General features: G+C 36.3%; 1 protein-coding gene across 4 annotated transcripts in view; it reads right to left on the reverse strand.

Annotated features, from left to right (window-relative positions):
- Positions 1-15000, reverse strand: part of LOC133621573 (phosphoinositide 3-kinase regulatory subunit 6) — a 67966-nt gene that overhangs the window by 32358 nt on the left and 20608 nt on the right. For 3 of the 4 annotated variants that reach the window (XM_061983689.1, XM_061983688.1, XM_061983686.1), the window contains exons 2-8: positions 8526-8603; positions 7158-7262; positions 6832-6923; positions 6610-6678; positions 2385-2517; positions 2208-2277; positions 1934-2120 (exon numbers count right to left, since the gene is read on the reverse strand). In XM_061983689.1, coding sequence (XP_061839673.1) covers positions 1934-2120; positions 2208-2277; positions 2385-2517; positions 6610-6678; positions 6832-6923; positions 7158-7262; positions 8526-8583 — 714 coding nt within the window. In that variant the 5' untranslated portion in view covers positions 8584-8603. Of the gene's footprint in view, positions 1-1933; positions 2121-2207; positions 2278-2384; positions 2518-6609; positions 6679-6831; positions 6924-7157; positions 7263-8525; positions 8604-11901; positions 11931-15000 lie in introns of those variants that run through there. The other variant, XM_061983687.1, reaches the window with a different exon arrangement.

The raw sequence follows: 15000 nt of genomic DNA on the forward strand, positions 1-15000 counted from the left end.
AATGTATGTGATTGCCAAACTGCACATAAACACAATGCACATCAACATTAGGCAAATCAGATAAATGAACGTAGGAAAACATTTTTGCAGTGATACAGAATTGTACTGTATCATACGGAGTGGTGTTTTATTTTTTTTTAAATGCATAAAACAAAGTGTCAGGGAGCTGAAGGAACTCATTCATTTACTGTGAAAATGTCAGAAAAAAAGAAGTTGTAGTCTAAAACAACAACAGAAGCAGTCACATTCTTGAATGTAAATATCAATCAATCAATCAATCAGTGTTTATTTATATAGCCCTAAATCACAAGTGTCTCAAAGGGCTGCACAAGCCACAACGACATCCTCGGTACAAATACAAATATCCCAATGACGACTCAAATTTATAATATTGGAGATCTCCATCAATTTAGTATTGTGTCATCAAAGAATAAAATGCATTTTAGTCAATATGCATTATAACAAAAACAATAATATAAACAAATATATATATATATGCTGATAGTCCAACTCTTATTGACTGGTACACACAAGCTATGGCGATGATACCAGTAGAAATAACTGCATTTAGGTTAGATAATAATAAGTCATATCTTGGAATATGGGATCCATTATATGATTTTGTTTGAACTATTAAATGAACCTAAAATATGACTTTATTTCTTGTGGTAATAAATGGGTATGTCAAGCTTATGAGATGCAATGCAATTCTTAGCCCCTGTGACACTGGTATGGCTGTGATGGTAATGGAAATGATGAGTGATGTGTTTGTTGTTGTTTGATATTTTAATCACCGTCATTGACGTTAGTATTGTTATTATTATTGATACTGTTGTTATTATTATTTTGTGTTGTTTTTAGTGTTGTGTTTGGGTGTCTTCTCAATTGGTCTGTGGATTGCTACTTGGAGTGTTGCGGGGCTGAGATTGGTTTGGAATTGGGATTGTTCAATACGGTGTTATTTTATTAGACGGATTAATATCTGTGTGTTTTTTGTAAATACAATAAAATATAAGAAAAAAATACTGAGAGGTGCTTTTGATATTTTGGTGATATTAGCCTCTCAGTGCTGTCATGCAGTTCAGTTCGACACCAATGCAATTGTCACCCACTATAATTAATAAAAGGTTGAATAAGTATCTTTCTGACAGTGGCAATCAAAACAGAGCATTGTCATTTTTGAATAGACCGATTTCTTGATATAGCTTTCATATTGGCCAAATAGATTGCACAGGTTTATGTAATATTGTGGACCGTGAATATCATATTCAGTTTTAAACTCCTTATAACTATCCATCTATCCATCCATTTTCTACCGCTTATTCCCTTTGGGGTCGCGGGGAGCGCTGGAGCCTATCTCAGCTACAATCGGGCGGAAGGTGGGGTACACCCTGGACAAGTCACCACCTCATCACAGTCCTTATAACTATAATATTCATTTTAGACAAAGATGTTGAGCTTCAACCATACCGCACAATGGCTGCCTATTGAGGCTGGGTAAATTGCAGCAACACATTTTGCGGTACATTGTATATGAGACAAATAAAGATATTTCTAAAAAAAAAAATACAGTATACCTCTTTTTATCCATCTAAAAAAATACTATTTAATAGTAATTATTATTATTATTATTATTATTATTGCTAGGCAGGTGCAACTATTTAAACACTTGTTTCGAACTCAGCCAATTGATCAAAATAGGTCTTGGTTTTGTTTGCATGGTTCCATTAAATGTTAGGAAAACTGAAAAAAACAAATCAAGTCAATGTTTAACAAAATAGAATTCAAAAATAGAGTTGGTGAGTAATAGTGAAACCACCAAAACAATATGTGATTATACTGTAGGTGGGTAAAGGGAACAGTCAATAATTACAGAGACATACTCACTGTACTAAACCAAACATACAAGTCAAGACGGGAAAGTTACACTGACCTTAAGGGTCTTGGTCAGTTTGGGTCCGTGGCACTGCTCTCCTAAAGCAGCCTGGATGGAATGTTGGACCACATTGCACATGTGAGCTGTTGGATTTGAAACAGAAGCCATTGCTGCCTCAATGTCATCCATCACAACTTGTGCCACAGAGCCAGAAAAGACCTCAGGGTCGGCCAGAACAAAAACCCTGGTAGGATTTACACACAATTAAACATCATGTGTCAGTATTAGGAAGCCTAATGTAACATTTAAACAATTAGAATAAATGGCAAACCTCTCTTGAAAGGGATAATGTTCATTATTCAGTCTTTGCTCTGCGACCAGCATCCTCTGATAGAGTAGACCTGCAGTATACATACACCATCACAGTCAATCATCCATCCATTATCAATCCTGGGAGAGGTATGAAAGCAAAAAGCTTTCAGTGGAACATCTGGCGACTGATTCGTACCTGGGATGGAGCGTTCAGTTTTTATCTGCCTGGTGTAGCTAAGGCCGACGGTGCAATAGGGCTGAGGGTAGGTCAGCAGTCGCTTACAGACGTCATAAACACGTTTGTAGAGCTCATCTGGGATGTAGGCTGTCTGGGATATGAACACATGCATGTACATGCTTCGTACATATTTTTTACAAAGTCAACATATTCCTAGGAATTCTGTCAAATAATGAAAACATGCATTTAGAAATAATCACAGGGTTGCTGTGGATGAATTCACAGTATTAATTTATCTGTCGCCTATCAAAGGGGCAGTATGTAACTTGCTCACAGTTCATTTTGCATGGGCAAAGATGGCCAAGAAAGAAGGGAATCTATTTGCACTTAACGTGTTTATTAAAAACCTTTAACATAATTTGTATGTTAAAATCGTCATGTCATGTTAAATCATGTCTGTTCTTCTAAACAAACATTTATTTATCCACATGAATGTGGACCTGTTGCTCATTTTGTGTGAATAATTTGATTATGTGTAACAGGGTCAATTATGTCTTGCAAATAATGTATTTTATAATGTGTTATAATTACACAAAATGTGTAAGTTACATGTAAATACCTGAATGTTGTTCGATGTTTTGTCAATGTTGAACCATTGTCTCGTTGTCCCTCCTACTGCAATAATTACTGGGATACATGTCTTTTTATATGCTTTGGACACGCCTTCCAAAAAATGTATTGTCTTGTTAAGAACTTAAGTTCACTTTCTTGATCATTATTATATTTGTGTAGGGGCTCGACGATGGCAGAAAGTTATTGACAACAATTGTATTCTGTGTATTATCAGTAAAGTGCATCTGAGCAGCAACACATGGTGTCGGTCATGTTCAATCAATTCTACACAATGCAGAGGAAAAGACCACCGGTTACATATGTAATGTGCTACTTTAAGCCAAAAGTGCTTTGGTGAAAAGAAAACTCCTTCCTCAGAGTGTGCGTTTTAGTCAGTCAACTGTTGCGCCATGTTTTTTTGTGCTTGAATTTTCCATGCCAACGAACAATGGAAGACACAAGTACCATGGAAATGTATATCAATACGGAACTGCTGTTAAACGTCTTTAACATTAACTTATTTGGTTGTTGGTTATTTAACAGTCTGTCACTGCTGGATTAACTGCCCATTTGCCCATGCACAACAGTAACACGACTTGGACAAACATCCTGAAATGCATTGCCAGAGACGTTTTACTCATTCTGTACTGCAGATAAGTAAAAAGCGTTAACATTTTTTATCGGATTATTAATTACTATAATATGCCATTAGCACAATTATTTTGACAGCTCTCGGTCGGGTTTCAAGCTTTTACAGCTTCAATACATTATGAAGTAAAGTGAAGTAAATTAGACTTATATAGCGCTTTTTCTCTAGAGACTCAAAGAGCTTTACATAGTGGAACCCACGATCTACATATTCAACCTACAATTAAACCAGTGTGGGTAGCACTGGGAGCAGGTAGGGAAAGTGTCTTGCCCGAGGACACAATGGCAGTGATTACGATGGCTGAAGCAGGAATCGAACCTGGAACCCTCAAGTTGCTGGCATGGCTGCTCTACCAACCAATCAAAGCCGCCCCCACATTGCATATTGATCAGTTCCTTTCTCTTCTGTTCAGCAAGGCTTTGTTCTCAGCCTCCTTTAGTCCATGCACCTCCTCAATCCCATATATTCCGCGATATCAAGCGGAGTTCCCTTATACGGTATACAGTGGAACCTCCATTTACAAACCTCTCTATCTGCAAATTTTTAGGTTTATGAACTTTCAGATCGAGCCAAATATGCCTCCTTCATTCATTTTGTGTCCCTGGCAGCAATTTTGTGCTTGTTTGTATTGAAGAGCTTGAGGAAGCCGGCTTTCTACCACAGCAAGTTTATAATTGTGATGAGAACATATGTTTCTGGAAAAAAGATGCCAGAGCGGACTTATTTCACAGCACAGGAGAAGACTAATTCTCGTTCAGCGGCACCTCTTTTAAGCGGACATCTCTTCTCTCCCTCTGTATGCTCATTTCTTTCTCGAGCACGAACTGCTCCTTTGTCGATGTTAATCAGAATCAGAACTAGCTTTATGTACTGTGAGTGGATTTGACTTTTGTAAATGTTTATAATTGTAGCAATATGGTTTCTAAAGTTAAGGATTTTGTGATTTCTGATAGTTTGTGGGAGCACCAAAGGGACTTCTGTGTTTGTGTGCACGTGTTGGCACAGCAACACATAAGATAAAAAGATAGTTAATTCATCACCTGCCTGTTATGTTTGTTTGATATATAGTACTGCATAACACTTCATATTGTGTTCAAAGTGTACAAAACTAAAGGGAGAACAGCACTTTTTAAAAATGTTGTCCGTCTTTTACAAACCTTATGGAACACATATGTTTTTATTTTTTATATGCATTTTAACTAGTAAATACATGTGATCAAAAATCAGCTTACAATGGAGTCGATGGGAGACGGTCTATTCTGCCTATACAGCGCTTAAAAAACATCCAAACACCTCCATCAAAGTTTTATATACACACTGTAAGTATAAATGGAATGTAGTAACATGCATATTTATAATAACATGTAATATTAAAGCATTTTGATATTTTTAAGTATATGGCGGCGCATTAATTTAAAAAATGTATTATGACGTTCGCTTTTTCCTTCGACAACATCACTGATTACTATTCATGCAGAATTCGAATTAGAATGTTAATATATTCTCGTTTAGATGAAGAATGACTCATATTTCTCGCGAAGAAAAAAAGGAGTGTGGGACCGAGCATCTTTTTGTGTCTTTCTCACCATTTCGGGGTCTAAATTGATTGTCAAAGTTGACCAACTTGTCGGATTATGTTGTCATCCTTCTTCTGTCAAGGTGACAGGCATTATTTATGATTTACAATAAACTTGCACGAGCTCCAAGGCGAGAAAATAGCTCACCGGGTGATGATGTCAGTATAGCAGCAACAAGATTTTAGCTCTCTGTGACAATAAATAGTTTGGCTGTGTTAGGGCTTACAAAATTCAGGTCACAAAATGTAAACGGAGTATTGTTGGTGCTTTTTGGATGATTATTTAGAAAGCTTTATGAGCGGAATAGAGGACCTCCAGTTGACACCATTGTAAGCAGACTTTTATTTACATTTATTTAAGAGTTAGAATGCATTAAAAAAATATATCTGTCTTCTTGTTTTACACAGTGATTATGAACGATAGGCAAAATTCCCCCCCAAAAAATGCAGTTCCCTTTAAACTAAAATAGGGATTGAGGCTGGAACCCATTATTGTCATGTCTGTGATCATGTTTTGTTTAGTTATGTTTTGCTTGGTTTTTGGACACTTTTTAGTTCTTGTCTTCACTCCCTTTGTCACCATAGTAACCATTAGTTTCACTTGGTTCACATCGTCATGTCACGCACCTGTCTCATGTTTTCACATTTTGAGTCACACACCTGTTTTCACTAATCATGTCATCACTATTTAAGCCTGTAGTTGCCAGGCAGTCAGCCTGGCGACATCACTCTTGACACACTCCTGACACTCTGTTTCATGCTCATAGTCCATGCGGCCCTGTTCACGTCATCGTCAAGTAAGTTTTTTTCTATTTATGCAACAGTTAGCGACTTTTGTTCATGTCCATAGTTTTTTGCCCACGTGCAAGTATTTGTTTCATTAGTCAAGTTTGTACTTCCGCCTTGAGCGCGCTTTTTGTTCTTTTGTTAGTGTAAAAATAAAAATGTATTTACCTTCACGCCATGTCCGGTCCAAATCATTTGCACCATGGGAAAACAAACCACGCCAAAGCTCTAGTCTTGACAATTATGCATATTTACATTGTTTCTTATGGAGAAATGTATAAATTATAAATATAAAAAATACATAAATATATAAAAATATACATTTCTACGAACTTTACGATTTACAAACCCTGTTCAAAAACCAACTAAGTTCGAAAATCGAGGTTCCACTGTATTGTATACGATGATGGAATGCAACCTGCACAGTAGCTGGACTTCATTGGACATATACAGTATATGTATGTTTAAATATGTATGTATGTATGTATGTGTATATATGTATGTATGTATACATACATATACATATACATATATATATATATATATATATATATATATATATATATATATATATATATAATATGTGTTTTGCTGTATTTAAACAGTGTAAAAAATGGTACCTGAATGATGGCATACATGAGTGTGTGGAGCAGAGGGATGATGTATTCACGATTGTCCCACCTCTCCGCCTTAAGAGAAACATGACAAAAGCTTCAGCAAGACTCAGTAATAAATCGAAACTAGTTTTTAGCATGATAGTGGCTTTGGATTTTATTGTGAAAAACAGATTATGGTAAGGTTTCCAATGTAATTCCCAAAAGATGAGTCAGAGTGTCAATCACCTTTTCCAGCTCTTTTATCAGAACCCAAAGCAGAGACACGCTGTTGGCCGGATTGTCCTGCACCTTCTTGTGAAGAGTCCATCTCAGCATGCCTAGACACATGCACACAGACACACACACACACGTACAGGGTGTTAAACACACCAACTTGCTAAAAGTGTCACAATCTTTTATGAGCGTGCAAAATCAGAATAAATCTTCTGACTAACAGCTGAACATTCTGCTGATGCTGAAGCAGCGGAAACAACGTCAGCTGAATGTGCGTCACGTGAGAGAAAATTACCCTTAGTTTCTTCACACTTTGTAACTGTACAAAAGAATGGCACCTTTGTTGAGACAGTCGGGAGAATGCAGGTTGTCGGTTTCTCTGGGCAAAACCGCTTGGACGCTGCGGTACAATTCGCGCTCCGGGATTGTCGGGGAGCAGCCAGCTGGTGATAAAAGTCAAGACAACCACTTTTTAATTTCCCCTCGGGGATTAATAAAGTATTTCTGATTCTGATTCTGATTAACTACAATAACTTCTTTATAAACTTGTACAACTGCTAAAAATATTAAAACCTGACTTATTATCGAGCTGTGTAATAGGCCTTGATAATTTTTTGTTTAAGTTATTAACAATTTTACAATTGAATGTTTAGGTAATTTAAAACATTTGCTTTATATTTAACAGAGATTTTGTGATGGTAACAATCTGAACATGCGAAGGCCGAATAATAATAGTGAATGGGTACTGTTCACATTGGAACCGATATGTTACCAATACCCGGTCACTAGGAATTGATACCAGTACCAATTTTCGGTACTTTTGGGTATGTACATAATTAGTAATTGTTTTTGATAGTAAAATAAAAAAAATATTGCAACACATAAACATGAGCTGATTAAGACAACGTCTGTCAGGAGTGTATAGTTTATGGTGTGTTGGCTAGTCAGTTCAATCTCTGCTGTCTCGTCTTTTGTTGCGCCAAAAAGTGTTAATACCGCAAGTATTGTAGTTATACCGCATCAGTTGTTGATTGTAACGAGCATTTGAGTTGTAGTTGTCATTAACAATTTTGTAGATGTTAAAATTGCCATGTAAAATCGCTAATGCTAATCAATAGCATATCAATAGCAAAGCCAATGTACATTAGCATCGAGCTATCACATTTTTGGAAAAGTGGAGCCTTACTTTGCTTTCAGTACATTGGAGCTTTTTCTGTGACAATTTATTTTTGGCATTGCAACATTACCTAGTGGTAGTTTGGCTGAGTTCGCTATCAGTGCTGCTAAGGTCATCGCCAAGTGCCGGAGTGCGAATAGCCGGCTGAGTTGGCAACCGGGTGTAACGTTATGCTTAACCCTGGTACCGAAATAAGGCACCGTTGGATTTTTTGTGAATCGGGAGTTGGTCGGTGCCAAAAAAGTACCGAATTATATTATATAAATTATATATATATATATATAAATAAATATATATAGTTATATTATATATGTATATATATATATATATATATATATATATATATATATATATATATATATATATATATATATATATATATATATATATTTATATATATAATTTTTATTTTGATTTTTTGATTTTTTTTAAAGTGAATAAGAAATAAGAATTTACTTTAATCAAGCTCATTACAATAAAAAGTAACCCAGAAAAATACAATCAAATTACAGTAAATCATGGTTTTTACCTGTCGGCTCCATGCTGAACACGCGGCTTGTGTTATCCCAGGTCACCTGTCCAGTCATGGCTCACGCTCATTGTGTGTCTGTAAAAAGAAATCAGAAAGATGACCCAGAGAGGAAGTGCCTCCTCGCACGCGGTGACAGCTTCAGTGTCAAACAGAAAATGAAGGAACACACAGATGTCCCAGTGTGCGACGTTGTCGGAGAGTCAGTTTGTTGACAAATGTGTGAGGGTTCTATTAAAACAACATAAGTTATTAGCAGTCCTGTATTAAGTACTTGAAGCAATACTTGAGTAATAGTACAAGTATCTGACTAGAAAAAGACGTTGGTAGAAGTTGAAGTCACCTTTTAGAAAAGTACTTAACTAAAAGTCTTAAAGTACTTGATATAAAATGTACCTAGGTATTAGAAGTAAGTATTTTAACAAAGTGTTAAAATGTTGACATGTATTACATGCAAAGTAGGGCCTGATCTAATCATATCCATATACCATGCGCTAAACAGTGTGTGCAAACTATACAATTGCTTGTGCTGTTAGTGGCCGTGTTGCATGTGATACACTAAGATTGCGTGTACAATTGAAAAGTGGTGCAAACCGCCTAATTTGAAGGTTTTTGAGTGTGTTACTGTCAGTATGTTCACGTTAATGTGCGCTCCAACCTGTACGCAATGTTTTTGAACTAACAGCACACTCTGTACCACCTTTTCTGCAAAATAGAATTGTAATCTAGAGTAGAGATGTAACAATATTGAAATGTAATGTCACGATATTGTGACCACAATGATCATGGTTATTATTGTTGCGGTATTGTTTAATGTGCTGAGAAAGTACTTTTAAATAATGAGTAATGTTTTGAACAGGTTTTTTTTAATTTTTTTAACTAAAATAAATACACACACACTCTTAGAAAATCCACTAATTTGCATGTTTTGTGTTTCTCATGCTTCACTGATAGCGTTTTAGTCTTGGTGTTTTGTCTGTTTTAATGGCTAAGCTTTTATTGTTTCAAACATTGGTTTGTACTGTAGCATTTTAAGATGTATTTAAATGAAAAGTGTGCAACAAATATCTATTAATATCATATATTATTTTTGCAGAGTGTTGCGGCATCCTACTTTGTTCAACGGTCTTTAAACACACCGTAAAAAACACCTATGTCTGGTATTCCTCTGAGTGAAGAACGATCACTTTGTTCTGCAAGAGTACAGCTTGTAGGTTCAACATGCACAACTGAATAGCTTATTTGCTCAGACAGCGATGTGTTTAGATTGGGGTATGTCTTTTCTTAATTAGGAAAGAAGTGAATGTCTTTTGTTTTCATGTTAGCATTTAAGTTAATGAGCTGGTGCCAGAATACAATGATTTGCAAATCCTTTTCAATTTCTATAGTCAATTGACAAAAGACAAGATACTTAACATTCGAACTGGAAAACGTTGTTATTTTTTGCAAATGTTAGCTCATTTGGAATTTGATGCCTTCAAGATGTTTCAAAAAAGCTGGCACAAGTGGCAAAAGAGACTGAGAAAGTTGAGGAATGCTCATCAAACACTTATTTGGAACATCCCACAGGTGAACAGGCTAATTGGAAACATGTGGGTGCCATGATTGACTATAAAAGCAGCTTCCATGAAATGCTCAGTCATTCACAAACAAGGATGGGGCGAGGGTCACCACTTTGTGAACAAATGCGTGAGCAAATTGTCGAAAAGTTTAAGAAAAACATTTCTCAACCAGCTATTGCAAGGAATTTAGGGATTTTACCATCTATGGGCTGGTACCAGTCAGTACGTGAATATATTAAAGTGCTGCTATCAAAAACGGTAATACTAACCGTCTGGAGTTTTACAGCGGTTATCATTATTGCCATTTATCGTTACATCCCTAGACAACAGAATTTTAGAGTATGCTGATGCGCTGCAAAGAGGCGATGAACCATCACAACTGCAGCACATTTATTCGTCTGGAATGATCCAAACACAAGAAAATGCTTTATGAAAGACATGTTTTTGTATTAAGAGTTAGCCATCCATCCATTTTCTACCGCTTGTCCCTTTCGGGATCGCGGGAGGTGCTGGAGCCTATCTCAGCTGCATTCGGGCGGAAGGCGGAGTACACCCTGGACAAGTCGCCACCTCATCACAGGGCCAACACAGACAGACAGGCAACATTCACACTCACATATCTTTTTTTTGTAAACTGAATTTATTAGGAAAAACATGAAAAACAAATGGTGTATATTTAGATTAGATCTTTTTTTAGATTTAGATTTATAGGTTTATGTTGGGGAAATTCATTTTCACTGCCTTACATTTAAACAATAGACATTACACATCACAAAACAAAAATAACAAAAATACATCATACATGACCAACACATTTATAGGCTTGTCAGACTGTAGCGTCCCGGAAGAGTTAGGGCTGCAAGGGATTCTGGGTATTTGTTCTGTTGTGTTTATGTTGTGTTACGGTGCGGATGTTCTCCCGAAATGTGTTTGTCATTCTTGTTTGGCGTGGGTTCACAGTGTGGCGCATATTTGTAACAGTGTTAAAGTTGTTTATACGGCCACCCTCAGTGTGACCTGTATGGCTGTTGACCAAGTATGAATTGCATTCACTTGTGTGTGTGTGTGAAAAGCCGTAGATATTATGTGACTGGGCCGGCACGCAAAGGCAGTGCCTTTAAGGTTTATTGGCACTCTGTACTTCACCCTATGTCCGTGTACACAGCGGCGTTTTAAAAAGTCATACATTTTACTTTTTGAAACCGATAATTTCCAATATTACATTTTAAAGCATTTATCGGCCGATAATATCGGCAGTCCGATATTATCGGACATCCCTAATTATGATAATATGCTGTATTTCCTAAATTAAAAAACAAAAAGCATTTAAAAAAAATGCCAGCAGGCACCAAAACACAACAATTGAACTTGTGTTTATCAGCCTCTGAAGTCATCCAGCAGGTATAAAGTTATAAAACGATATTGCTGAATAGACGATATGTCCAAACATGTTGACACATAGCTGGACGAAGAATCATCTGTCCATCGTCTGTCTTTGCAGCACAAGCAACTCTTTTCTCACAGCCGTTTGAGAAACTGCGTCAGCTTTTTTTTTTTTAAATGCTTAAGCACAGCCCCATCTGCTGGATCCGGTGGAGTCACTGCCCAACTTGCCACCAATACATAAAAAAGACTAAAAATGCATTTCATTATCTTTTGTGGCTTCGTCTTTGGCTCGTTTTCCACAAATCTACATAGCTCTGTGGAAACTGACTAGGTTGATTTTGTGCAATAACGTATGCTAAAAAACAAAAGACGAGCGAGCAAAATAAAAAGTCTCATAGTTGGTAAAGGTAAAAATGACATAAACTCACCCTAAAATTGTTAGAGAGGTCCACACACTCCACAGTGCTAATAGTGCTGTAGTCAACACGTGTGTGACAGAGCTGGGAAACAAGTGAGAGGTTGAGGTTATGTGCAGGTGTGAATGACTTGCTGAGATACTGTTGGTTTACACACCATCCGCCTAAATGTGCTCATTTGCATGAATCGATTGACTTAGTCCTTATCGCCCACATAGCATCCCACGAGTGCTATTCTACCCTCCAAATATAATATTTATAATCCTTTTTTTTTTTTGCTCAAACAAACAAACACTTATGGCCTGTCAGTTTACTGGCCTTGTGTGGACATTGAAAGGGTTAAATAAGCGTGATGGATTCAGCCTTGATCCCAGTAAAAAAAAAAGCAGCAGTGAGTTGCCAGCGCTGCCTCAGCAGCTCGACAGTGACCACAAGCTTCCGCCAGCCTCCAAAATCTTCTGGTGTGTTTTTGTCTTTCACAAACTCTCGTTCTGCCTACTGCTTTGTGCAACGTCGTACCAAATAATTCACTGCCACTTTTGCCCCCCTTTTGTCTTTTACAGTATTTGAGCCCTCAGGGAAAAGATAGTAATACTATGGGGAAAAAGGTCAAGCAACAAGAATGAAATTGCAACATACAAGCATAAAGTCGCAATAGTACAAATAAAAAGTCATCATTTTTGGAAGAGTACAATAAAGATGTAATATACAAAAACTTGTAATAGCAGAATAGAGTTGCAACATTGAAAAAAAAGTAATTGTACAAGAAAAAAGTCACAACCGTGTGAGAGAGCAAGTAGGATTTAAATAACAATAAAATCACAATTTAAAGAAAAAAAACTTAATATTATAAGAAAAATTAACTTTTTTTTAATAACAATGGGGTTGCCGTATTAAAAAAAAGTGTTAAGTCTGCAAGAATAAAGTTGTAAAATTCTGGGGGGAAAAAATAAAATAAAAAAAATAATATATATATATATATATATATATATATATATATATATATATATATATATATATATATATATACACTGTATATATATATTTATAAATACAGTACAGGCCAAAAGTTTGGACACACTTTCTCATTCAACGTGTTTTCTTTATTTTCATGACTATTTACATTGTAGATTGTCACTGAAGGCATCGAAACTATGAATGAACACATGTGGAGGTAAAAGGTGAAATAACTGAAAACATGTTTTATATTCTAGTTTCTTCAAAATAGCCATACTTTGCGCTGATTACTGCTTTGCACACTCTTGGCATTCTCTTGATGAGCTTCAAGAGGTAGTCACCTGAAATGGTTTTCACTTCACAGGTGTGTCTTATCAGGGTTTATTAGTGGAATTTCTTGCTTTATCAATGGGGTTGGGACCATCAGTTGTGTTGTGAATGAGAAGGTGTGTCCAAACTTTTGGCCTGTACTGTATATAAATACAAATATTTAAATAAATATTAAAAAAAAAAAATATATATATATATATATATATATATATATATATATATATATATATATATATATATATATATATATATACCGTATTTTTCGGACTATAAGTCGCAGTTTTTTTCATAGTTTGGCCGGGCTCCAGTGCGACTTATATATGTTTTTTTCCTTCTTTATCATGCATTTTCGGCAGGTGCGACTTATACTCCAGTGCGACTTATACTCCGAAAAATACGGTGTGTATATATATATATATATATATATATATATATATATACATATATATATATATATATATATATGGGGTGGCGTGGCTTGGTTGGTAGAGAGGCCATGCGAGCAACTTGAGGATTAAAGGTTCGATTTCCGCTTCCGCCATCCGAGTCACTGCCGTTGAGTCCTTGAGCAAGACACTTTACCCATTTGTTCGTAGTCCCACCCACACTGTATTATGTAGATAATGGGTTTCACTATGTAAAGTGCTTTGAGTCACGAGACAAGAAGCGCTATATAAATATACTTCACATATAAAATTATAATTGATTAAATATATTACAATTGTATCATTGGATAGGGGTTCACAAAAAAATCGATTCCCAATTGAATCACGATTCTTATGCATACCGATTCAAAATCGGTTCATAATTTTCAAAAATAAATTTAAAAAAACATATTGAAAAAAAGAAAATAAATAGTATTATTTTTAATGAGAATCACATTTTTGAAATACATTTTAGGCCATCTACATGCAACCAGAAAGAGCTTTTCTAACCTCTAACCTGTTTTTAAAAAAAGGTTTCGTTGTCATTATTAATCCAAATATCAGTTTGAATCGAAAATTGTGTTTGTGGAGGGGGGCGTGGCCTGCGGGCCTGCAGCGAAGCGGGGTGTGCCAGGACGGGCCTTGAAATCAGCGACAGGTGCGTAGATGGCCCACCTGGGCCTTGTTATCTAATCACCTGTCGCTCTGTTATAAGCAGCAGCCAGGAAGAGAGACAGGGTTGGAGCTGGAGCCAGAGCGCGAGCGAGAGCGAAAGAGGAAAAAACAACTGGGAGACTTATTGAAAAATAAAACAATATTGTAACCCTGAAACAGGCTCTCATGTTGGTGCTTGGTGGTCTGAAGAACCCCCAGGAGGGCAACCTCCACAGTGTTGACTCGAGAAACAATTCTGAATCAAATAGTCACCCCAGCAATCAGAATTGGATCGAATCGTTAGGTGCCCAAAGATTCACACCCCTATCATATGATTTCCTATGAAACAGGCAAGAGAAAAAGTTGCAAAAAATATTTTCTAAGAAGTAAGGACAGTGTTGGAATTTTAGAAAAAATTAGTCTGAATTTTAACAGAATAAAGTCTGAACATCACAAAAAGAACTGTTTAAACGTACAATATGTTACAAAGCATGTTGACATTATAAAACAGACAGTTTCACTGCTAAAAACACTGGCTGTATAACACATGCATATACCAACACAATCTCATAAATGCAGTACTGTACATGCATGCAAAGCTGCAGTATGACCACACACACACACCACGCATACACTTGACAGCGTTCACATGCAGGTGGTGACACGTATACAACACTTCCTTTCTTTGAGAATGTGTGGGGAGGTGATGACGACGAGAAGAAACAACAGCTTAAAAATAGATTGC

The sequence above is a fragment of the Nerophis lumbriciformis genome, linkage group LG25, assembly GCF_033978685.3.
Source record: "Nerophis lumbriciformis linkage group LG25, RoL_Nlum_v2.1, whole genome shotgun sequence".
In the NCBI taxonomy this organism is placed as follows: Eukaryota; Metazoa; Chordata; class Actinopteri; order Syngnathiformes; family Syngnathidae; genus Nerophis; species Nerophis lumbriciformis.